The 23,734-nt window shown below is 43.0% G+C and overlaps 1 protein-coding gene across 7 annotated transcripts in view; it reads left to right on the top strand.

Annotated features, from left to right (window-relative positions):
- Positions 1 to 23,734, top strand: part of mrtfbb (myocardin related transcription factor Bb) — a 36,218-nt gene that overhangs the window by 2,486 nt on the left and 9,998 nt on the right. For 2 of the 7 annotated variants that reach the window (XM_083780350.1, XM_083780356.1), the window contains exons 3-9: positions 8,663 to 8,911; positions 17,714 to 17,779; positions 20,585 to 20,640; positions 20,746 to 20,821; positions 21,402 to 21,569; positions 22,160 to 22,389; positions 22,936 to 23,064. In XM_083780350.1, the coding sequence (XP_083636476.1) occupies positions 8,707 to 8,911; positions 17,714 to 17,779; positions 20,585 to 20,640; positions 20,746 to 20,821; positions 21,402 to 21,569; positions 22,160 to 22,389; positions 22,936 to 23,064 (930 nt within the window). In that variant the 5' untranslated portion in view covers positions 8,663 to 8,706. Of the gene's footprint in view, positions 1 to 8,662; positions 8,912 to 11,442; positions 11,623 to 17,713; positions 17,780 to 20,584; positions 20,641 to 20,745; positions 20,822 to 21,401; positions 21,570 to 22,159; positions 22,390 to 22,935; positions 23,065 to 23,734 lie in introns of those variants that run through there. The other 5 variants (XM_083780353.1, XM_083780354.1, XM_083780352.1 and 2 more) reach the window with 5 other exon arrangements.

Below are 23,734 nucleotides of genomic sequence, written 5' to 3' on the forward strand. Positions count from 1 at the left end.
GTGTGTGTGTGTGTGTGTGTGTGTACGTGTGTGTACGTACGTGTGTGTGCGTGTGTGCGTGCGTGTGTGAGTGTGTGCGTGCGTGTGATATGCCAATAATCAGCCAAATGATAAATCGTTCAGGCACTAAGTTATATTTACTGTATATTTGACCAATGTTTTGAATGGTGATGAATGGTTATTACTACATGATTGCTTGAACAAAATACCATTCCATTTTAGTTCTGATGAAGATCCTTTTATAGGATCAAAACGTTGATCATAGTTAATAATAAACTGTCAGTGGATGAAAAAACAGTGTGCAGACTTTCGTTTTATCTTAACCCATTTTGGGGCGGGAACCCCTTTTGGTGTTAGCATCATGTTATGCTTTAGCTATTGAAAAATAGCAGATCTACAAGCTCATAGCACGCCACTCGTAGGTCTGCTATTCACAGAGAAAAGAACTACAGTATCTCTGTGTTCGTCGCTCGCTCCACCATTCTCTGTGATACTAGACAAAAACAGATACTCCCTCTGGCTCCCATGCAGACCTATAGTCAGTTTCCTATAGCAGCAGCATGCCAATGAGCAAGCAAGAAAGTTATTTCTGTCCGATTCTGTGGTCTAGCCAGCCGCCCCTCATCCACTCCACTCACCCCCTGCCAAGCTGAGTCCATATGCTGGCCCTGCTGGCCCCATGCAGCAGCAGCAGAGACAAGAGAACAAGATGTAAGCAGTGGAGAGTAGTTTATAGTAACGGCCTGGCGTGCCACTCGCGACTCGTATTAAGAGTTATGGGAAAGTTATGGTCGTTGAAATCAGGGAATTTCAGCGAGGGGGAGTGTGTGTGAAGGCGTTAACGCTGCCTATATAGCATGTATTTAAAGACAAGTACAACAGTTTGCTTATGTGGAGTCCAGATTGAGGTGACTATTATCCCCCCCGAGCCTCCCCCATACAAAAGGAAAAGTCCCGTGCCCCCACCACCCACCCCTCACTTCCCAGATGCTGTTCCTGGCTCATAATATTGGCTATTTTTAGCTGCATACTAGTAACTATAACCTCTGCTGGCCTCATGGCGGTGAGGTAATCAGTGTTTATTGTGGCTGAGATTTCTTTCCACCGAATTTATCTCCTCGTCATCATCCATTGTTGTTGTGTCCCATATTGACTGTTAATCGCTGGCTGTTGTTGTTGCTCTTACCGAGGCGATGTGGTACATTTAACTTATACTAAGCTACATGACACTGTTTGTTGAGGGTCAATCTGAGAACCCATCATCAAAAAATTAAGGAAAAACAGCACCCTCTTTTCCTTTTAATATGAGTGTCGTTATTCAACAGTCTGTCTCGAGAGACTAGTTGAGGGTTGACCCTCATGATATAAGCAATATACCTGTATAATACCTGCATTGCTTCATGATGAACAGATACAGCTTATCCACATACCAATAGAATCTGAATCTGAAACATCTTTATTGTCACGTCACAGTAAAAAAAAGTGTGTGAAATTCATTTTTGTGCATATATCCCATCGTGTTATTTTTTCCAAGAAACAAAGAAAGGGAAGAAGAGAGATCAAGGGAGATCAAGGCAAGAAAGCAAATTTTAGAAGATTGTTCCACACACAGACAGCACACTCGTATAGGGTCTCTCTTACTTTGACTTACTTTGATTTATTCCTGTAGGCTCCTAGGTGGAGCATAGGGCCGCAATCACACCCCGCCATCGGACTCTGTTTTGAGCAGTTTTCTTCAGCTGGGCCCACGATAGTCCGGTTGTCTTTGCCTCACTCTCCACTGATCTTCTCCAGGTCTGTTTTGGCCTTCCCACTTTTCTTTTCTTTTCTCTCTTAGCAAATTGCACAGCTTACAACCAACCGGTCTCTTTTCTACAAGAAGAAAAGAAAACACATAGTAGCACTAACAGCCAGAGCAATCATCATCTTTCTCTGCTGTTTCCCACCAGTGGTGGAAAAAGTACTCAATTGTTTTACTTAAGTAAAAGTGCCAATACTGAAATTTAGAACTACTGTAAAAAAATGTACTTGAGTAAAAGTATCGGCATCAAAATGTGTACAAATCTATTGAAAATAGCAGATTGGCTATTTTCAAATGGCCGAAATGTATAGGGTTGAAGTGGTTAATGTATGTTTTCTAATCAAAATTAAAATCTCCAAAGTAACTAGTAACTACAGTTTTCAAATAATTGTATTGTAGTAAAAGACAGTACAAATGTTGTCTCTGAGATGTAGTGGAGTAGAAGTAAAAGTAATGGAAATTGGAAATACTCAAGTAAAGTACAAATACCTCAAAATTGTACTTATGTACGGTACTTAAGTAAAAGTACTTAGTTACTTCCCACCACTGTTTCCCACATACATAGCCTTGGCTAAACACAGTGTGTAATGGTAGAGTTTGTGTATGCAGTGGATTAGATGGCCAAGCCAATTTAGAAACTGAGAGTAGCTGTCATCACAGTGTGGCTTTCTGTTTATTTCTTGTCACCTAGCATATGACAGGAACTCGAAAATGAATGTAAACTTACAGCACTGAGGTTATAACAACAGCAACAGTCTCCTTGGAAGAGATAACACAGTCTCCACTGCAATGGCCGTATCACTTGTATTATTGTATTTATTTCCGATAACAGTTATCAACCTGAATATCATGGCATATACAAAAATGTAATGTAATTTAAACCAGTCTTACCAGAAATGAACGGTTGTTTTAAAGCAATTATTTTTAATTTAAATTCAGCCAAATATTAGGTGACTGTGTCATGTACACATTAAAGCGTAGCCTAAATCCCTCAATGTTCTTCTCTTTTGTAGTTCTGGGATTGATCATGCTGGAATCTTAAAAATTGTACAGATTATTGACAAACATTGACAAAACACATGAGAAATCATCCACAAGTTCCATTCTGTGGCTTTATACTCATCACACTGTCACATGTAATTAGTGTGCCTTCGCAATGAGACAACTCTCGGTTGCATTTTGCACATTCCTTCAAACATTTAGCTGATTTATTGCCAATTTAGTCATCGTGCAGTTAGTTATTGTGGATTATCAGTCCACCGTCTTGACTGATGGCCATTTGAATTTCATGTCATTTTTCATAGTTTTTAGTCAAATTTCAAGACTTGTAATTGTACGGATTTATGTGCTTTAGCTGCAAAGCCACTACCGTAATTTCCGGACTATAAGCCGCGGCTTTTTACCCATGATTTGAACCCTGCGGCTTATACAACGGTGCGGCTAATCTATGGATTTTTACAGCTAACGCAGAGCCATCTCAGGCTCTGAGCTAACGTAGCTGCGGCTTTTAGTCCGGTGCGGCTTATAGTCCGGTGCGGCTTGTATATGGGATTTTCCCTAAATTTGGCTGGTGCGGCTTATATTCAGGTGCGGCTTATAGTCCGGAAATTACGGTAATTGTTTACAGGTAAATGCTTGTCTGACTTGCCATGATGTAATGCCGTCTGGTGTTTAAATAAGGCGTACTTAAAAAAAAAAAAAGCCAAATTAAAAAAAACATTCATTTGTGTCTTCTGGAAAATATAAATTGCCTTTCACAGTGAATGTCTCAGTTCCAACCCCGGCCGGTGGTGACAATGGGTTGAGCTGTTACTGTAAGTCAGTGGTTTTCATTATTTATTCTGCATCTGAGCTACGGACCACCATTTGATGACATGTAGCCTCTCAGACCCAAGACGATAAAGAATATTTTGTTCTCATTGAATAAATATTTTGTCCACAATTCCATGCTGTATTGATGCTGGTCCCATTAGGAGAGATAACAGAGATTACAACTTCTACATTCTGTAATTGTGTAGACTTCTTCAACAATAATTTAACTCTTGAGAGTTTTACACAGGTCTCATTTTACACTCTCAAGAGTTAAAGATCTATAAGGGTCCAATGGTTGGTTAAGAACTTTCCATCATTTAGCTGGGGACCACCTGGAACCCCCTCAAGGACCTCTGGTGGTTCCCGGACCACTGGTTGAAAACCACTGCTGTAAGTGTTATCTTCATGACCCTGTAAAACAGCTGCCACACGATGTACCATGATTTCCCAGCTCATGTTACAGCTAATCTAAGATAGCAAACACAATGCAATCACGGGTATGCAACTATGCACATATGTAAGCGTGCGCATTTATGTACATGTGTGCACGCATGTTATTTTTCGCAGTCACAGACCTGCGCACGTGTGTGTCAGTGTGTGTGTGTGTGTGTGTGTGTGTGTGTGTGTGTGTGTGTTTGTTTGTGTTGTTGATAATAATGATGATGATGATGCCAAAGGCATGGCTTTTCAGCCTCTCTTGGCAGCTGCATGTTTAGCGTGGCTTCAAAGTGAACTCAGGCCTACAGGGATTTCCCTCTGGCTTTCCCACCATCTGCAGTGCGTTGTTGGACTGCCTAGGAGTGTTCATGGGACGTGATAGCACAGGGTGTTTGTTTGGGTCACTCCTCTGTGAGAATCACACCTCTGACACATCAGTCTTTCTGATACCATCAAAACAATACTCATATTGTACTAGTTTGTATTAGTATGTGAATGACGCACATACCCCACATCTTAATAACGACATTGTTGGATGGAGTGAGGACAGCTACAGTAGGCCGCCAGTCAGGATAATGGTTTAAAACCATTAAGACCTGTAGTCGATTCTACAAATGTCTTCTAAATCCTATAACAGTTTCTCTATGTCAGTGTTTCTCCAACGTTTTCATGTCAAGGACCCCCTGAAGAACACCAGGAAGTCCCTAGTTTGATCCCTGGTGGCTTCCCCAGGACAGTTGTGTGTTGAGGTGTGAGGCTGATTTCCCCCTCTGGGGCTGCACAGTACAGCTCCTAATAGGATGCAGGGTTAAATGCAGAAAAGTAATTTCCCTACAGTGATCCATCACTAGAAATATCTTCCTTTTAACAGACTCCCTGACTGTGCCTCCAGAATGTATTTGGATGTACTTGGCCAGATACAACAAACCTGCTACATTTGCTGGTGAACCCATGAAGATAAAAGCACCACAAGAAAAGGAAAAAGAAAGAAAATGTGTCTTTTGTAAACCTGCAATAGATCACCCTGCAGGGCCTTTTGAAAAAGGACACATGCCTGGCAGTTTCAGAGACAAACTCCAATAACTTTCGCTTAGTTTGACATGATAGTAGTTTGACATGTGGACGGAGAAGTATGTGCCTGCATGCATGCCCGAGACCAGATTTCAAACATGCGTGCGTGCCGTGAGCCTTATTCTGAGCCACCGCACCAGGATTCAAATTCACCCACAGTCTCTGGGTTTCGCTGCAAATGCCAAGGTGAGCCAGGAGGACCTTTCGTTTCGATAACACCCACGAAGTGCATCTGAACTTGGTCACGTCACGTGTGTTCAGCATTAGAGAAGGTCAGGGGATTATGTCTAAAGGTTTTTCTCATAGCCTATAAGTGGTCGTTTTAAACTAGCTCAAGGGTTGTTTTTCTAGTATTGTTAGCTGCCTTTGCTGGTGTCGTTCTTCTGATGTGGAATCTAAAGTGGCCGTATTAGCTGTAAAACATAGTTGGACCTCGACTTGCTGTGAGCGGTGCACTGTAACTGGAGAATAATTCAGCATAACTCTAAATATGCTACTACTGTTTTCTTTTTACAGACACCTAAGATGGAATGTTTAAAAAAATGCTTTGATGTTGTAAGACTACTCTTTAAGAAAAAGACGTGTGGGTTTTACCTCAGAAAAAATATTTTTTTAAAACCTCTTTTAGCTTTAACAATAATAGATTATAACTTGGCTATTCTGTATTTTGGTTGATGTGTAACCCCGATCTTATGAATTGTAAATTTCCAATTGTAAAGGTCCAGTTGTCAAGGCAGTACCTTAACGATGGAGTGCCATGATTTTTTTCCAACATAAAACATGATCATCAGGTATTATTATTTTTATATAAGGAGGAAGACACTTTTCAAAAAAGTGTACACTATTTGTTAAAATGATTTTTTTTTATGTGGACAGACTGTTGGGTGGTGATCCACCTGAACTGAAGCCACACCCACAGCTGTTGTGTTGTATGATAAAGGGAGAGAGGTTACTAGGGGAGGGGATGATATTGTGATGTCACTATATGTCACTGTTTTTTTCATTGGCACGTTGACTGTCAAGATCCAGAAGGACCTAGACAACCTGTCTTACCTGGTCAAACCCCACACCAAAAACCTGGGTGTGCTTTTTGACCCCAAATCTAAATTCGATAAACAGGTAAACGCAGTTGTGAAATCAAGCTCCTTCCACCTCCGCTCCATAGTCAAAATTTAAACCATACCAGTGAAATTCAGAATTCATTTTAAGTCTCTTTTATTTGTTTATAAAGCTCTGAATGGCCTAGCCCCTGCCTACATCACAGACCTGGTAGAATACCCCCCCCACCACTAGGCAGCTCAGATCCACGGACCTTGAGCTTCTAGATTTCCCGACATCCAAGTTGAGGCTTAGAGGCGACCATGCCTTCTCGGTTGCAGCCCCCAGGCTGTGGAACACCATCCCCTACTCCATCAGAACCTCCCCCTCCATTGACCTTTTTAAATCCAGACTTAAAACCCTGTTTTACTCCCAAGCATTTGATTGCCTGTGACTTTGTTCTTGTTTTTAAACCAGTATATCATTTGATTTTTATGATAACCTTAGTTTGTTTATAATTGTGCTTTTATTGTCGGTAGTTTTCTTTTTTTGCTGTATTCTCACTACTGTATCTGTCATGTTGATGAAATGTCTATACAGCACTTTACTTACTTACTTAATCCTCTTCGTGCTAGGTAGCACATAAGGTCTTCACCAACGAATGCCAATGCAGTCTGTCTTCTGCCCAATGTTGCAGTTGGCCCCAGGTCCACCCCAACTCCATTTCAGCACTTTGGTACAATGGAAATAGTTTTTAAATGTGCTTTATAAAGGTGAAGGTTTCAGCCTCTAGGAAGAAACAACCACACCAAGGGTTCTAATGAAGTACTGTCGCCTCATAAACACATGAAAAACTGGAAAAAAATACAAAGATCATGGCACTCCATCTTTAAGAAAAAGTGGACATTCCCCTGCCAGTCAGAAATACAGTAAGTATTCTTCCAGGACAGTGGTATTAATGGGCCATACTGGAAGTGTCTATCAGTGTAAACTAAGGAGCATTTGGAATTGGATTATGGATTGAAGATGAACCGTGCTTTGAAAGCTGGTCTTGGATGGGATTCAAATGGGGTCAAGTTACAAATGGCCTTGGCTGCATGGTTGCTTTAGACAACGCATTAACAGGACATGTGCTTGAATTCCCGCTTGGAATTCACCCCTAATTTGATTTCAATCTTCCTCATTTCAGGTTATTGATTCACGTTCTCTGTTACACCACTCACAGATGTGATATGAGAGAGCGCGCCAGTATTAATCGTTTAAACATCACCGCTTCATGTAATGCAGTTGGGTGTATTTTTTGGGAGGGTGGCCCACAAAGAAATTGTGAAAATAAGGCTCAAGGAATTTCATCTAGCAGATAGAACAGTCATTTTTTTTGAGCCATAAGGCTTACTGTGTACATAGTTTTCCCACACGAGCTGCTTTGGTCACACATCTACTGTATCTGTATTTAGGAAATTCCTGGCTTTCTAAAACAGAAATATGTCACGATCTGAAAATAGCCTAAACCTCGTCATCGTAAAATAATTTGCTGTAAGCTCTAGGACGTTATTATACCGTATTTATTATACGAGTAGCCTACACTTAATAATATATTATATACATGATACACATGATGTATGTGATGTTTAGTTTGTGTCTGACACAAATATTTGGATAAGAACATTATGCATCATTGTGTAATGTGTAATAACAGTGTTTGTTGAGCCATTTTCAAGGGAAACATCTCCATGTGCGCCCAAGCCAGTCTTTGGGGGAGTTGTGTTAACAAGAATGTTTGTCTGTCCCGGCTGTGTGTGTACATTAATTGGAAAATAAGGGTGCAGTGAGCATTCACAACCAGGAAGAACAAATTCCTCCTATTATTTCTTAAAAAAAAAAAATCTTCTCATAAAGAAAAGGCATGGGAATCAATAATGATGCTATGTAATGTAATTTGTAGAGTCAACCATGCGCCAAAACAAATAGCATGACAAAAAACTCCTTTGGGAGGTTAATAGGAAAGTTACACAACGCCCAAACTATTTGGAAGAGTAGGATACATGTCTTGTTGTGAAATAAGATCACATTTGTCTGGCTCATGGAAAGAAGAAGGTACCGGTACTTCATACATTCTTTTAAGAATTTCTTAAGTTTCAATAATTTTGAAGTCAAGCAGTAAAGTACTGTAACACTAAAGGTTAAAAAAATATTTTGTATTTTTAATTCTGATCAAAGTTCATGTTCATGTACTTCAAAGCAACGAATAGGCGTGTCAGATGCTACTTTTGGTGCCAAATGCCAATGCAGTATGTCTGTAATATGCGTCAGAAACGGTTCTCAAACTCTTCTATGCCTTTGAACCTTCTTGTAGAGAAACATTTAGTTGAGGACATTGACCGCATCTTTGAACCAATGTGCTGCAAAATGATTCTGTAATAAAAGAATAATCAAATTATTAAACTGATATTGATTTCTGTCCTCTCCCTAAAAATCCCAACCCCTGCATTGGTCCCTCAGGTGCCGTGCTTCACCGGAGTCTGGGAAAACCTCCAGAACGACCCATGATGGGGTCTCAGGGAAGTCTGTCTGTGGACGGGGATCCCGAGGTGACGGGAGGAGAGCCCAGCCCCAGCCCGTGCAGCGAGGCGGTAACTCACGACCTGGAGGAACTGTCTCTGCAGCACAGCCCAAGTCCTGACCTGGAGGAACTGTCTCTGCAGCAGCAGCACAGCCCAAGTCCTGTGGCCCTTACGGAGCGCAAGAACGGTGAGTACTGGACCTCTACAGTGACCCAAACCCTGATGTATTCATCCATCCATCATCCATTTAAGAGCAATTTAAGACAATGGGAAAACAAGCTCTTTCCTCCAATTAGTTAGAGGAGAGAAGTGAGGAATTACATCGGAATTGCATCGGGAAGCCTATACAATACATCTTCACATAGTTCAAATAGTTTAAATCAAACCTGGTTCTTGGGAAATTGGTTTATTTAGGCTACCTATAAGCTGTTCTCCAATATAGGCCTTTAAATAATTCGGACGGATATGTACAGTATTTTTGAAAGACTTGTGACTGATGTTGCTTTGACATGGTCCTTTCAGAAGACGAAGAAGCGTGGTTGTTATTGCCAATTGAGTGTCATGCTCACAGAGCTTGCCAGATTCCAGTCAGGAATTGCTCCCCGGGCATATCAGTCTTAATAATGGGCTGCACTTTGTACACACATCTGGTAGGCAGGCTGGTATTCACCAACAATGAGGCACAACAACATTTTGCCTAATCCCCAAATGGAGCAACATGGGGGACATACTGTATAGGAGATCAGTGCTGTTCTGAGTGGCTTGCTGATTAAGGAAATGTAAATGCAAGCATCGACGATGATGATCGAATCCCATATTTGTATGTATTTATTTATTTCAGTGAGGATATTTTAAACGTGTGTATAATCCTCGATTTCACAATAATGTAACACTGATGCTTATTAAGTCCGTTTTCGATTCAAATCTAAATGCTCCCATGTTTTGAATCTATTTTGTTAACAGACAAAGTCATACATAAGTTTGACAACAGACCGCTTGAAGAGCGTAATAATCTTTGTCATGGCTTCATCTGGTCAAGAGCTATACTAAGGGATTGAACACCTGCTCTTTATAGGAACATTGTTCTGTTTAAGCAGGGTTCCTGGACCACTGAAACACCTGGCATTTATTACAATTAGAGTCATTTCCTTTTAGCTCATTTCCCATCTAGTGATGAATGGTATTGTTGAGCAACTATTGTATCTACTACTAACCGTAAAGTCTTTCATATGAGGCTCTGTCTTCGCTCATCTCGGGCCCTCCTTCACATTTCTTTTTAACCCAGTTTTCTGTCTTTCTTTTTTATCAAACTTGACATTAAACAGGGCCCCTTCTGAGTAAATATTACTTACAAATATGTTTGGGGTTTCTTTTGCAAATAAAGACAACAACAGATAAGATCGGAATGAAGATTCGACACGGACTGCAGTGAATCAAAATGGCATTATATCGCTGAATGAAAGATGAAACTAAAAATCACAACACAAGAACTATATCCAGTTTATCACCAAAATGTGACACAGAGATAAATATTTGGTGACCCAGCAGGGGACAGACAGTGTGTTTGTTTTGCATTATACTAGTAGTGAGTCGTGACACAACATTTATATATATATATATATATATATATATAATATATATATATATAGCAATATATATATTGCAATATATATTGCAATATTTCTGACCAAAGAAATCACGTGCAGAACTAGTGCGAGACTAGTTCAGGCAGATATTCTCCAGCAGAGGTTGGCACGCATGTGTAGCTCTGTGTGGGAGACGTAGTCTGTGTGACGTGTCAGACAAGCAGCTGATCAATTGGCAGTCTACTTGAGCTCACCTGATTCATCGCACTTCCTCCTGTTGTATTGTCACTGTCTGTTATATGTGCTTTGAGGAAGGAAGGCACTTCAGTTTAAGCCCTTTTTAATTCACAGGGTGCAAGTGACACTTGACGTTTTGATGTATGGGTCACATCTTCACATCTTCGTCAGATCAAAGCGTTTTTACTTTACTTTTACTGCACCCTGTGAATTAAAAAGGGCTTAAACTGTCCGAGTTGCTCCAGTGCCTTCCTTCCTCCTGCTACCTGTCCTGCCTCTGAGATGCACCAGATCATCCTACCACACGCTTGAGACGCGGTGGAACTCCTGCTTTGTTTGCTCCCACCTGACCACCACCCCAGCACCGCCAGGCTCTGCTTTCTTATAAGTGTTGTTATAGATGTATATTTTCCTGCTCTTAAATGCTTTCTGCTGAGCAGGGAGTAATGTATTAGCAGAGCCTGTATGCTACGCCAAAATCACTTTGTAAATACAATATGTTCTCAAGCGATCATGTGGTCTCAATCTATTGGTGTGTTGTCCAACCGAACAACACGGTTGGTCAGTTTTGTGAGGGCATTGATGAAAATGCCCCCAATGTTTAGATTGTTGCGTTTATTGGCCCGCCTGGCCAGCCGAGTGTTCAGACAGCAGAGTGCAGGGAACTGGCAAGGGTTAACGAGGGCAGCAGTCAGACCTGTGTTCCCTCCTCCTCCTCCTCCTCTTCCTGACGCTCACTGGCTGAGAGTGAGCACACTGTGTGTGTACACACACACACACACACACACACACACACACACACACACACACACATTTTCTCCAGCAGACAGTCAGAGAGGAAGAGGGGCGGAACCACGCTGGCTCCACTCTCAGAAACCAGCTGTCGGCGTGCTCGTATAGCAGCGCAGAGCTTTTCGTCTCTCTCTCCCCAACTCAACTCAACTCCTGTGTAAACGGTTCGTTCTCCACCGACCTTATCCTCAACCCATGGGACTGCAGACCTGGCCACGGAGAAAGCCACCACTGTCCTCTATGGCCTGCCTTGACGTGGAGGAGGCCCCCGCCATCTGTAGGGGTAAATTACAATCAGATGCTTTCTCCTCTCCTCTCCTCTCCTCTCCTCTCCTCTCCTCTCCTCTCCTCTCCTCTCCTCTCCTCTCCTCTCCTCTCCTCTCCTCTCCTCTCCTCTCCTCTCATCTGTCTTCTTTTCTTACTCTTCTCTCTCTTTATCTCTCTCTCTCCTTTACTCCTAGACACATTCTCTGTGTGTATTCAAATGTTTCAGTTATTTCGAATTAAAAACGTCACAGTATAAAGTTTTACAAAAAATAAAATTATAGGCTTTAGTAGCCTGAGCCCCCTGAACACCATAGGAAACCAGACTAGGGTTCATGATGAAAGCTCATCGGAGTGATTTGTGTGTGCATCGCGTACGTATACAGGACAAGAAGCTGCTGTTAGCTGATGGATGCTAAACTAAAGTTGTCTGAGAGAAAATGGGGAGAGATAGATGCTGCTAGATGTTGGAGTAGGAGAGAAGGGGGAGAGATAGATCATGCTAGATGTTATCATGTTGGAGTAGGAGAGATGGATCATGCTAGATGTTGGAGTAGGAGAGATGGATCATGCTAGATGTTGGAGTAGGATATTCTTGAGTGTGTGACTGTATGACGTCTGTGTCGGCCGGGGTGGGAACCTCTTATGTCCCAAACTGTTAACTTTTCAGGATTCACGTTAAAAAATGGCAAAAGCAGCAGATCCACAAGCTCGAAACGTGTGGATCTGCTACTTTTGATGCTTTTGTGTGCCGTCGTAGCATGATCAAGTAGCTCGTTGATTCGCAAAATAAAAAAAGTTAGAATATGGAGATAAGAGGTTGCCGCCGGACAGCGGCGATAAGCCGTGTTTATAATAGTGCTCTGTTGATTGATTAGGGTTTGCTGCCTCGTAATGTAAGCATGACTTAGTCTCTGTAAGCACAACGTATTGACATACAAACATCGATTCGAGTCAAATAAAACAAGTATATATAATATAATCCAGGTCAAGATTTGTATTTTCTTCGTACGGTATGATTTTGACTTGCATCACCCGACACTTCATCTCATCAAGCCTGATTTATACCTTGTTTTCGTGTGCCGAAAATAGCTGATCTCCAAGCTCAGTCTCAACCTCTGCTATTTTTGATGTGCTACACCGAGTATAATTAAATTAAGAATGAAGAAGTCTGCCAGGATCTCAACAGAGCTGTCTATAGGTTGCTTCTACTGTGCCTTTAAATAACAATCCAAGTAATAGATACAGTGTCCATGTCTATATGGATTTATGCATTTATGCAACTATCATCTGGTATTTGGGATATTGTGTGATTATATGGCACTGTTTTCCTGGTTTTTAAGGCTGCATTACAGTAGGGTAATTTTCTTAATTTTTAGCATTTACCCAGTTTGTTACAGTAGGCTTTACTTTATTAAAAATATGATTATTTGGGGGGTCACGGCCTGAAAAGGTTGAGCACTCAACCAACACATTAGCTACTACTACAGCAAAAGTGCATACAGTAAGCGTCATACTAGCTCTATAAAATTTGTCTCTCATCATTGGCTAACTTGTGGTTTGAAAATGATGCATGAGAGCTCATTTGAAAGGTTTGGCAAATTAAAGTAAAAGGCTTTTATAGAAATACATTTCATGTGTTTATCCATTCGCGGTCGTGGTTTGCAGTGTATGGCTTGTACCACCTTATAGTAAAATGCATGCAAATTATGCTATACTAACAGTTATGTAATAATATATACGGTATACTTTAGCTTATCTCCTGTATAGACTTGACTGTGACAAGGTTTGCAGTGTCTCTGTACAGAGTCGCCTCATTTCCCTTGGAACAAAGAGGCTGTATTTAAAAAAAACTCTGTTATTTATAACCTTAATGTCAACAGAAACTAATGTCAGACTGTTTCTTAAACAACTCAAAGAAATCTAAGTCCATAACAAAGCTTTATTTCTTCTTCTTTTTTTTTGTATCTTTATCGAGTGCTTGTTGAAAAACTCCATCCGAGTCTTGAGATGATTTTGCCGAGAGGAGTGGATCTGAGATTAGAGATTACATCAGAAGACAGGGATTTCGGGTTCACTAAAGCCTTATGCTACCTCTGTTTATGCTCCTCTGGTGAGCAGGAGAGTGCATCGCAGAGGAGAGGGGAGGGTCAGCCAAGGGTCACCCGGAACAACAGGATTGACATCAGCCTAGCTAGCCAGCGTACTGTACGTACCGTACGGGTGGAGGAGAAAAGGACCTCGGGCGTGAAGTGTTCTGCCATACCCCGCGTTCCATTACGCTGCACTTTGACGCCGGAAGGCATGCACTTGATGGATGACTATTGATATACGCAGCATTGTATTCATAAATCCTCGCACACACATTCCTCCAGAGTCATCTGATGTGAATAGGAATATTGAAACCAAACGGCGATATTTTCTTCTTCTTCCTAATCATTAATCTTCTTAAAGAATGATCTGTCGTATATGCTGTCCAGTTTCCCCCAACGCCCCAACCCCCACCCCCCCCCCCCTTTCCTGGCCTGCTGGACACATGTGTTTAATAGGAAACAGTGGGGGGGGGGGGCACAGTGCGTTTTGTGCCCCCAGAGTTGAGGGCCAGTTAATGCTTTGGAGGCTGTGAGAGAGCAGACTGGGCTCTCCCACCCTACGTCTCAGCTCCTTGGGTCCGCATTCTCTTGCCCACCAGTGGGAGCCCATGCATGTCCTCTCTGCGTCCCGTCCCCCCCACGCCCACCCCATACCCCCCCCCCCCCCTAACTGCCCCCAGATTTCATGGTTCCCAGGCCTTGTTCTCACAGCTGCCCAGTTTATTTTTGCTGGAGTGAGTCACTCGCAGGCCTGATCAGACGCAGTGCCTTTTTCCCCGGAGAGTTGCAGCCAGGTCTGTGTGTGTGTGTGTGTGTGTGTGTGTGTGTGTGTGTGTGTGTGTGTGTGTGTGTGTGTGTGTGTGTGTGTGTGTGTGTGTGTGTGTGTGTGTGTGTGTGTGTGTGTGTGTGTGTGTGTGTGTGTGTGTGTGTGTGTGTGTGTGTGTGTGTGTGTGTGTGTGTGTGTGTGTGTGTGTGTGTGTGTGTGTGTGTGTTTTCACTATTCCTCCAGAGTCCAGAGCAGTGGTGGAAAGTAACAAAGTACATTTGGTACTGTATTTAATAATATTTCCAAATTTCAATACTTTTACTTCTACTCCACTAATTATCTGCAACTTTAGTTACTACTAGTTAGTTACCTTGTAGATTTGGTTTATTATTACAAAAAATAGGGCCTACATTAACCACTTCACCAGCCCTATTCAGTATTTCTACATTGCGGTATTGATGCTTTTACTTAAGTAAAACATTTGAGTCCTATTCCCACACTGGTCCAGAGCCAGCTTGCTATAAGCAGGCTTCACTTGAAGAACACAACATGGGGCTGACGACACACACACAGGCCTCATGTTCCCTCACACCACACCACGTTCTCCGCCACATGTTTGTCATCATCACCCATCACCTTCGGCTTGACTTTTCTTTGTTTGTGTGGCAGTGTGTGATTCTGCTGAAACAACATGTCCACACTTTCTTTAGCAGTTTAATTAACCACATGAAGGCCCCCCATAGCATGCCTATTCCGGGGGGGGGGGGATTTGCCGAAAATAGCAGACCTACAGGCTCACAACGCGTAGCAATGCGCCATGAGCTTGTAGATTGGCTAGTTCCAACGGTGCCATGTCATTATTCCGACCTCTCAATATTCGACCTCCCATAAGTCTTAACTGGCCAAGTAGGTCGCTGACCCTAACCTCAGTCTTAACCGGCCACGTAGGTCGGACTAAGGGGAGGTCGGACTTACAGTATGGGCAATCCCCATTTTGGTGAAGAGACTTCATGTTGAGTGTAAAAGATGAGTGGAACTAGTACAGAGCCCTGGGGGACCCCGGTCATATGGGTTTAAGTGTTTAAAATACCATAAAGGCCATCTAGGTCAGTGGTTCCCAAACTGGGAGTCAGGACACTCAGGGGAGTCCCAAAATTATTCTGGGGGTTCCCCAGATGATTAATGTGCAACATTGTTTTCTCACTCAAACAATAAACAAAGAATTTGAGTGCATACATACAGGGTACATATCTTCACATTTCTAAAGTTACAATTGAATGACTTTCAAGACCTTTTTAACAACAAGTCAAATATTATGTGAGAAAGAGGCAAACGTTGTGAGAATAGGCGTTGTGAGCTTGTAAATCTGATGTTTTCACAATATTCATCAGTGTCAAACTAAATGTAATGCCTCACTTCAAATATGGTTATTTTGAGGGGTCACGGCGGGCGGCCTGAAAGGTTTGCGAACCCTTCGATCTAGGTGTGCTGTTGGACTGTCTACAACGCGTGACATATTTCACCTCTGTAGGCTACTGAAGACTCTCATGGTCTGCTGGGCTGTCAGTAGACCTGGGGCTGACTTATACTTTGAGGTGTGGCTGCATCACTCGCCAAAAATAGCAGATTTTCAGCGAAGAAACACGCAACATGCTGCCAGAAATAAATGGTGCATTTATATAGCGCTTTTATCCAAAGCACGATTACATTTAGCCATTCACACACACATTCTTCATACACCGATGTCAGAGGAAACCTCAGAGTCTTGCTCAAGGACACTTCGACCCGCCCAGGCCGTAGCGTAACGGTCTGGGCACCGGACTGGTAATCCAGTCGCAGTGTGCCGCGGGTTCGACTCCCGGACCCGACACGGCCTTTACTGCATGTCATCCCCCCATCTCTCTCCCGTTTCCTGTCAGCCTACTGTCTGTCCCTTCAAAAATCAATAAAAGGCGTAAGCCGCAAAAAAAATATCTTGAAAAAAAAAAAAAAAAAGGACACTTCGACCCTAACTTTGGAGGAGCCCGGGATCGAACTGGGAACCTCACGTTCCTTTTCGGCCACTCTACCCTTGAGCCACTGCCGCCATGGGGATGTATCGACTGGCTGTGTGTCTGTTCAAAGGGAGACCTAAAGTATAGGACTTCACCCATTCTCAACCTATCTTCATGTAATTGGTTCTCACGTATTATTTGCTCATTAAAATGTGGTACGATGTTTGTCTACCCCCTCGGCATCTCAGAGGAGGGCTGTGGACAGTTCAGAAATCCGTCTACCAGTGACATCATTGATGGGGAATCACAAGCTATAATAGAAACGGCAGGCTTTCTGTTCCTGGAAAGCTAGCATGCTATAATGGAAGCCATTGTTCTCGCGTTAATAAAATCTAAATTTAGAAATCTTGTTTGAAAAGAAAAAAAAACATGCCTAATGATGATGTCACTTGTGGGCGGGTTTCTGACGTGTCGACAGCCCTCCTATGAGTCACAGATGGAGTTGAATTTTAATACGATAAAGATTGACAGAAATGTCAATTTGTATCGTGAGCATTAGTGAGGACCAATTATATGAAGATATTTTGACTTTAAAATGGGTGAAGTCGTTCCTTTAAAATAATTACATTTTTATCAGAGTGCACTTAAAAAACCAACACCATCCGTGGAACACATCATTGCCAACTCCAGCAACGTTAAATTTTACAATTACAGTATGCGTTAAGTTTAGTTTATTTGCACATAGTATTAGAAATGTGCAGAGGAGGTCCCAAGGATTTGACTTTGTATACTGTGCTAGTGCTAGACAGTTAAAGTGTTGCCTGTTTTGCTATCTGAAGTTGGAACAGCAGAGGCTATACTGTGTTTGCCCTCACCGGTCCGTGTGCATTTGCATCTCTCATGTAGATATTGGCTTATCGTTGGTATTCCAGCCAGCCGGTCACATTAAGTTGTATAAAGTTGTAAAAATGGGCGATATGCTTCTTAACAGTGCCTTGTTTAAAACCCATCCAGGAAGCGAATAAGATGTACTGGATGTGGCAGTGAGCAAGGTTTCCTGTCGCGCCACTGGGAGATTGCGTTGATGGAGACATCATTACTTTTGTTTGTTATATTATAGTGAAGACTGGTTTCAGCACTGACTGTGTGTGTGTGTGTGTGTGTGTGTGTGTGTGTGTGTGTGTGTGTGTGTGTGTGTGTGTGCGTGTGCGTGTGCGTGTGCGTTTGTGTGTGTGCGCGTGTGTGTGTCTCTCACAGTGCTCCAGCTCCGCTTGCAGCAGAGGCGAACCAGAGAGCAGCTTGTGGACCAAGGGATCATGCCACGTGAGTATGGGCGTCGCTGCACCACACTCCATTTATCTCACCCACCATATTATTGTCACCGTCAGGCAGAAAACTACTTTTTAGAGTGTCGCACACAAGTAGTGACGATAGTTGTTGTGAGCTATATATAGATCGGCTATTTTTGAGTTTTCCTCCCGATAGCAATGATATACTCTGAGCCGGGCTAACAGTACAGTCCTTGGTGTTCATTTAAAGTTAAATAAAGTTAAATCCATCCATCCATCCATCTTCAACCACTTATCCGTAGTCGGGTCGCGGGGGCAACAGCTCCATCAGAGTGCTCCAGACTTCCCTCTCCAGAGCAACATTAGTGACTTCCTCCTGGGGGATTCCGAGACGTTCCAAGGCCAGTGAGTCGATGTGTTTCCTCCGACTGTGCCTTGGTCTGCCCCGGGGTCTCCTCCCAGTGGTACGTGCGTCGAGGAGAGGCATCCTAACCAGATGCCCGAACCACCTCAGCTGGCTCCTTTCCAGGCGAAGGAGCAGCGGTTCTACTCCGAGTCTCTCTCGTGTGACTGAACTTCTCACCCTATCTCTAAGGGAGATGCCAGCCACCCGTCGAAGAAAAATAAATAAACAAATCCACTGACATATTCTTCCACGATACCCATGTCACATAACTGCGTTGTGTGACCATTTTTCTAATTTATTTTTTTAGCTGTGAGAGTCTGCTACACTATACACACACTTAGTAACTAACAAAGCCAGTAGCAAAAACTAGCTATATAAACAGATGCTGTAACGACAAAAAACGCTGTATTTCAGTGTTACACATGCAGTATTAGTTACACAGTATTACTTCTTATTACTTATTATTTGCACACTCTCAAGTGTGCAAATGTAACCACAGGGAACCGTCAGGGGGTCCACCTCTGGATTGTAAATGAATATTATTAATTGTTCTGTGCACTTGGGACCAAGGAAATTCGCTGCGTTTATAAAGAATAACGTTGAATCCTCGTTGAATAAAGGCCGCTATTGCGGTCGTATTTGGCTTCTTGCTATCTTGAGAACCGTCTGAGGGTGGAATAAAATATATCCTCTGCTGATGTTATAATCGAGCCACGCTCTCCCACAGCCCCTCTGTGATCTTTGGAAAGTGAATGACTTAAATGTCTTAAGGCTTATTTAGACTGTTAGATAAGTAAATGGCACACCAGCATTGTGCTATCAGAGTGCAGTCGCAGCTAATGCATCATGTTTTGCTCTTCATGTCTGCACAGTGGAGAAAACTAGTCTGTACCCATTACCAATGTGCAGAGTCAGCTTCAGGGATGTAGAACATGTTGTTTAAAAGCCCCATTAGTGCCCCCCAGAGGATGTAAGTACAAAGTAAGTAAGTAGGTTTGAGAACCAGTGGTACCCGAGCCATAGGTCAGGGCCCAGGGGCCCATCTCTGTTTCTGTAGCATGAGGCGGCTTGATGTACAAGTACACGTCCTGGACATGACGCTAATATGGGACTCGCAGGGACTTACCTCCAATCCAACAACCCTTGATGCTGCGTGACAAGCAGAGACTTTGGGTACCATTTTCATGGTATTTGGTGTGAAATCAAACCTAGGAAACCAACCAGAGTCGTTTGAATTTAATTGGGTTGTCGGGTAAAAAAAAAAGGATTCGTCCTCCGGGGAACATGAATGTGCTCAGTGAGTTTCATAGCAATCCTATGAAACTGCCATATATACCGAATCGATCTGAAGTTGGCTGTTCTACTGGAGTATGTATGCCGTATGCAACACCTTAAGTGTTTAAGAATTGTATTGCAGCAAGCTCATCTTTGGCTCCACGCAGCCAACATGAGTCAGCGACTGGGCCTGCAGTGGAGGTCAGTCACCTCCTCCCCCTCAAGTAAAAACCAAGAGTTCCTCAAAACTGTACTTTTAAGTACAGTGCTTGGCTAAATGCAGTTAGTTACTTTCCACCACTGATTGGAACCTCCCAAGCCACTCTCTCCACTGAAGCGCTCTGCCTCTCCCACACTTATAGGCTTATGGTAGGTATGCAACAGAGTTTGGGTGACTAGCAGGAATGTTTTCCTTGCTCCGCTGACACACTCCACAGAGCTACGTCCCCCCCCCCCCCTAGGCTGTGTGTGTTTAAAGCAAACCGTGCGTGTCATAGATGAGGTGACTAATCGGTGAACCAGTCCTTGTCACAAGCAGGGTGAGTGTATCGGCGTAGATCAAAGATCAATCTCTGCTTGGGTCTCTCTACTTGAATGACTGAAGCAGACACATCCTGTTCCAACGAGTTGGTTTGCTGCTCTATTAAATACACCCTCCGTCTGCTTGAATAATTCAAGGAAGTTACGCGTTCAGCAACTTGTCACACCAGCTACATGATAGATACCAAAATAAGCACCAAAATAAAGATAATAAATTGGTGTGCTCAGTAGAAATGAAATATCTTTGCTGCTGGGCAGAACACTTTTTGTGTTTTTTCCATAAACTACTGGCCTATTTTATAGTTTGTCGTAAGACAGTGTCACAAAGTAGAACAAATAGCCAAACTAAAAGCTCACAATGCCTTGCATTGCGATGAGTTGTGAGCTTATACATCAGCAATTTTCAAATTCTTTCCAAAAAGTACAAAGAACATGTTTACCTATAATGCCAAAATATAATCTACACCAGGTTGAAAGTGGTTGAGTCTGCCTGTGTTTTATAAATATTTAACCAATGAAAAGTACAATATTAACAAGAGCTTATGACTAAATAATAACTACATTGCATCCACTGGAACACAGAAATGTATGCGTATTTTTCATTTGTCTTAACCACAGCTCTGAAAACCCCTGCTGCCTTTCACGAGCAGATACGTAGCCTAGAGAGAGCAAGGGTAAGTAAGGCCTCAACCACTCATTTTGATTACATTGTAGTCGACCAGACTATACGGTATTCTTGCCAACTATGCCGACTAAACATTTAATCGTTTTTTTTGCAGACCGGGAATTTCTTGAAGCACAAAATCTGCAGCAGGCCTGAACGCTCTGAGCTTGTTCGTATGCACATCCTGCAAGGTAATAATCATGATCATTCTTATTTGATGATAGTTTGTATGTACAGTTCAGGGGCAGGCGGGTGCATTTTCCTTTGGTCTTAAAAGACTGATTTATACTTGGTTGAACATAGCCGAACTTGAGCTTGTAGATCCCCTATTTCCGTTGCGCGACCACCAACTATTACTCAGCTCCGTTCATTATCAGAGGAAGAGATGTCCTGATAGTTGTGTTTGGGTTTTGACGCAGCTTTGTGAGGTCTGACTGAGTCTCTCTACGTGAGTCACAGTGAGAAAGCTGACTGCGGCTATACTGCAGCTGCTGCTGCTGGCTGATTAGATGATCCCATGATGATGTGTGTTTTTCTGCAGAGGGGTACAGGCTTTAGTTTCCGATATACTATTGGTCCGACTGTCATTAGACCGACACCCTACGCAAACCCCTAACCTAACCCTAGCCGCAAGCACGGCGCAACGCATGACGGACCAACACATGTCGGAAGCGACAGGTGATTTACGCATGTCGGACCTTTGGTGTGTCGGATCTGTGTGTGCACCCCACTGCTGCAGGCCAGTTAGATGACGATGTGTGTTTTTCTCAGAGACCCAGGTAGTGGCCTCGCTGCAGGCCACTCAGATGAAGCTGAAGAGGGCCAGGCTGACCGACGACCTCAAGGAGAAGCTGGCACAGCGGCCCGGTCCCATGGAGCTGGTGGTGAAGAAAATTCTGCATTCTGTGGACACTGCAGGCGTCAAGGAGGCTGTCATTGGTAGATACACTTTGACATCATTTAACCATTAACGTTTCTTTTTCAGTATTGGTATAAAAAAAACATTTGATGTCATCAAGTCAAAGAAGAAAATACTTTCATTTTCCTACTAATACTCTTAATATTACTATTACTCTGTACTCTTACTAGTACTACCAATTCGTCATCAGAACTTACAAAATAAATCCTAGTCATTGTGTAGCGTCAAAGTCCTATTACTTTGGGCTACTGGTTGCCCGATGCCGAGGATCTAGTTCAGACGTGTGATAAAAAGACTGATGTCCAAACGTTGACTTAAAGTTCAAAAAAGTTATTTATTCACTGTAACTTGTAGCCTATTAAATAAAACAAAAGAGTGTCAAAACCATATCAATCACCAGCCTGTGTCTCACAGTCAAAAAACTGTTTGCCTTCACATCAGAACAACATCAGAGCATTCAATCAGTTCTCATTAAGTAACCTGGCCAACCTTGCCCTTGACCAAGCCCTTGGAATGACGTCATCAAAAACACATAGAAATAAAATGAATAGAGAAGAAATGGCTCTTACACATTGTATTTGATCTAATGGTTTGCATGACTCTGCTGTAGACAGCAAGGAGAGCTGCACAAAGACGCTAGACGTGTACAACTTTGACGAGGACAGCAGTGACATCGCCCTGTCTCCAGAGCAGCCCGCTAGCCAGGAGTCCACCCAGAGCTCTGCCTGTACCACGCCCCCGAGGGAGGGAGGGATGCCCGAGCCCCCTTCCACTTCCTGTACCACGCCCCCGAGGGAGGGAGGGATGCCCGAGCCCCCTTCCACTTCCCCCGGTGTGCAGGTGAGTCTCATGGACACTGACACGCCCCCGTATGATATACGTTGCCATAGCACCCGTTTTAACTGTCAGCCGGTGTCCCACATGGAGATCTGTGTATGTGCCTGTGTGTGAAGACTGCAAACTGAAAAGTGTACTTGACAATCAATTCGGCCCACTGGCAGAGCCTGATTGGTGATCCTCAATTGGCTGAGGCAGAGGCTGGAAATTGCACAGGTGAAAGGAGTTGGCCTCATTAGGCCCACTGGCAGAGCCTGACCAGAGCCTTTTGTGGTGGTTCTGGAGAGCCGTGGGTCCGACCGACTCGATACCTGGTACTGCACTCCCTGTGGGGGTGTGGAACAAGAGTGTCGAATGTGAGCAGCTCGGACAGTTAAGCCTTTTATTCAGGTGCTTGTACAAGAAATGTTTTGATCTTTCGATCTTCCGTCATGAATATATACCGGTTTGGGTCTTGTAATGTGATCAAAAAAGCTTGTTCTTTCACTAAATCATATTTTCTACTCCTGTGTGGGACAATGGATGATGTGGTGTCTCTGTTTGCTGTAGCAGTCGCTGCCCAGCTGCCAGTCCACTTCAGATGTGTTCAATCGCAAGGAGCAGCAGAGCACCTGTCTGACAACAACCACAGCTCAACACAACCGCACTACGCCGTCGCCAGGGCCTGTTCTGATCAAGGTGAACGTTGAATCAATGATACGTAGACTGCCAGTTAGTTCAGTCAGGTTAACACGCTTGTGCATTACAATGTGGGTGAATACAGTGTTTGGTCACCTATAGACTTGCATGGTTTCCTCCGCCATCAGTGTATGAATGTGTGTGTGAATGGGTGACCGTAGGGGTAATGTAATGTGGGCTAATGCACAATCTATGTAAAGCGCTTTGGATAAAAGCGCTATATAAATGCACCATTTACCAACCATTTATGGCAATCATCTGACCAATTGGGCGGGTTATTTAAGCTCACCTAAGCCTGTGTTCTTTCAACTGTTTGCTCCCGCCGCCACCCCAGCACCACCAGTGGGCTCTGCTATTAGTTCTCTTCCCCATGGAGGGTTGTTATTGTATATCTATTACCATGCTCTTAATGGTTAATTATGTGCTGAGCAGTGAGAAAAATGTAGCAGAGGCTGAACACAAGATAAAATATGCACGCTTGTATTCACATTCTATAATAAAATATTGGTTCATTCTATTTGTGACTGAATTATATATGTTTTCCTTTGTGCATAATAATTCCCACGATGCTTTCAAGTTTGAAAACAAAAGCCACTGAGCCATATGAATCTCTTCTCAACACAATTTATATACCCAGAAAGAATATGGTATTTGACTCATTAGAGCTCTA

This window comes from Protomyctophum parallelum (assembly GCF_964188405.1).
Source record: "Protomyctophum parallelum genome assembly, chromosome: 13".
Classification (NCBI taxonomy): domain Eukaryota; kingdom Metazoa; phylum Chordata; class Actinopteri; order Myctophiformes; family Myctophidae; genus Protomyctophum; species Protomyctophum parallelum.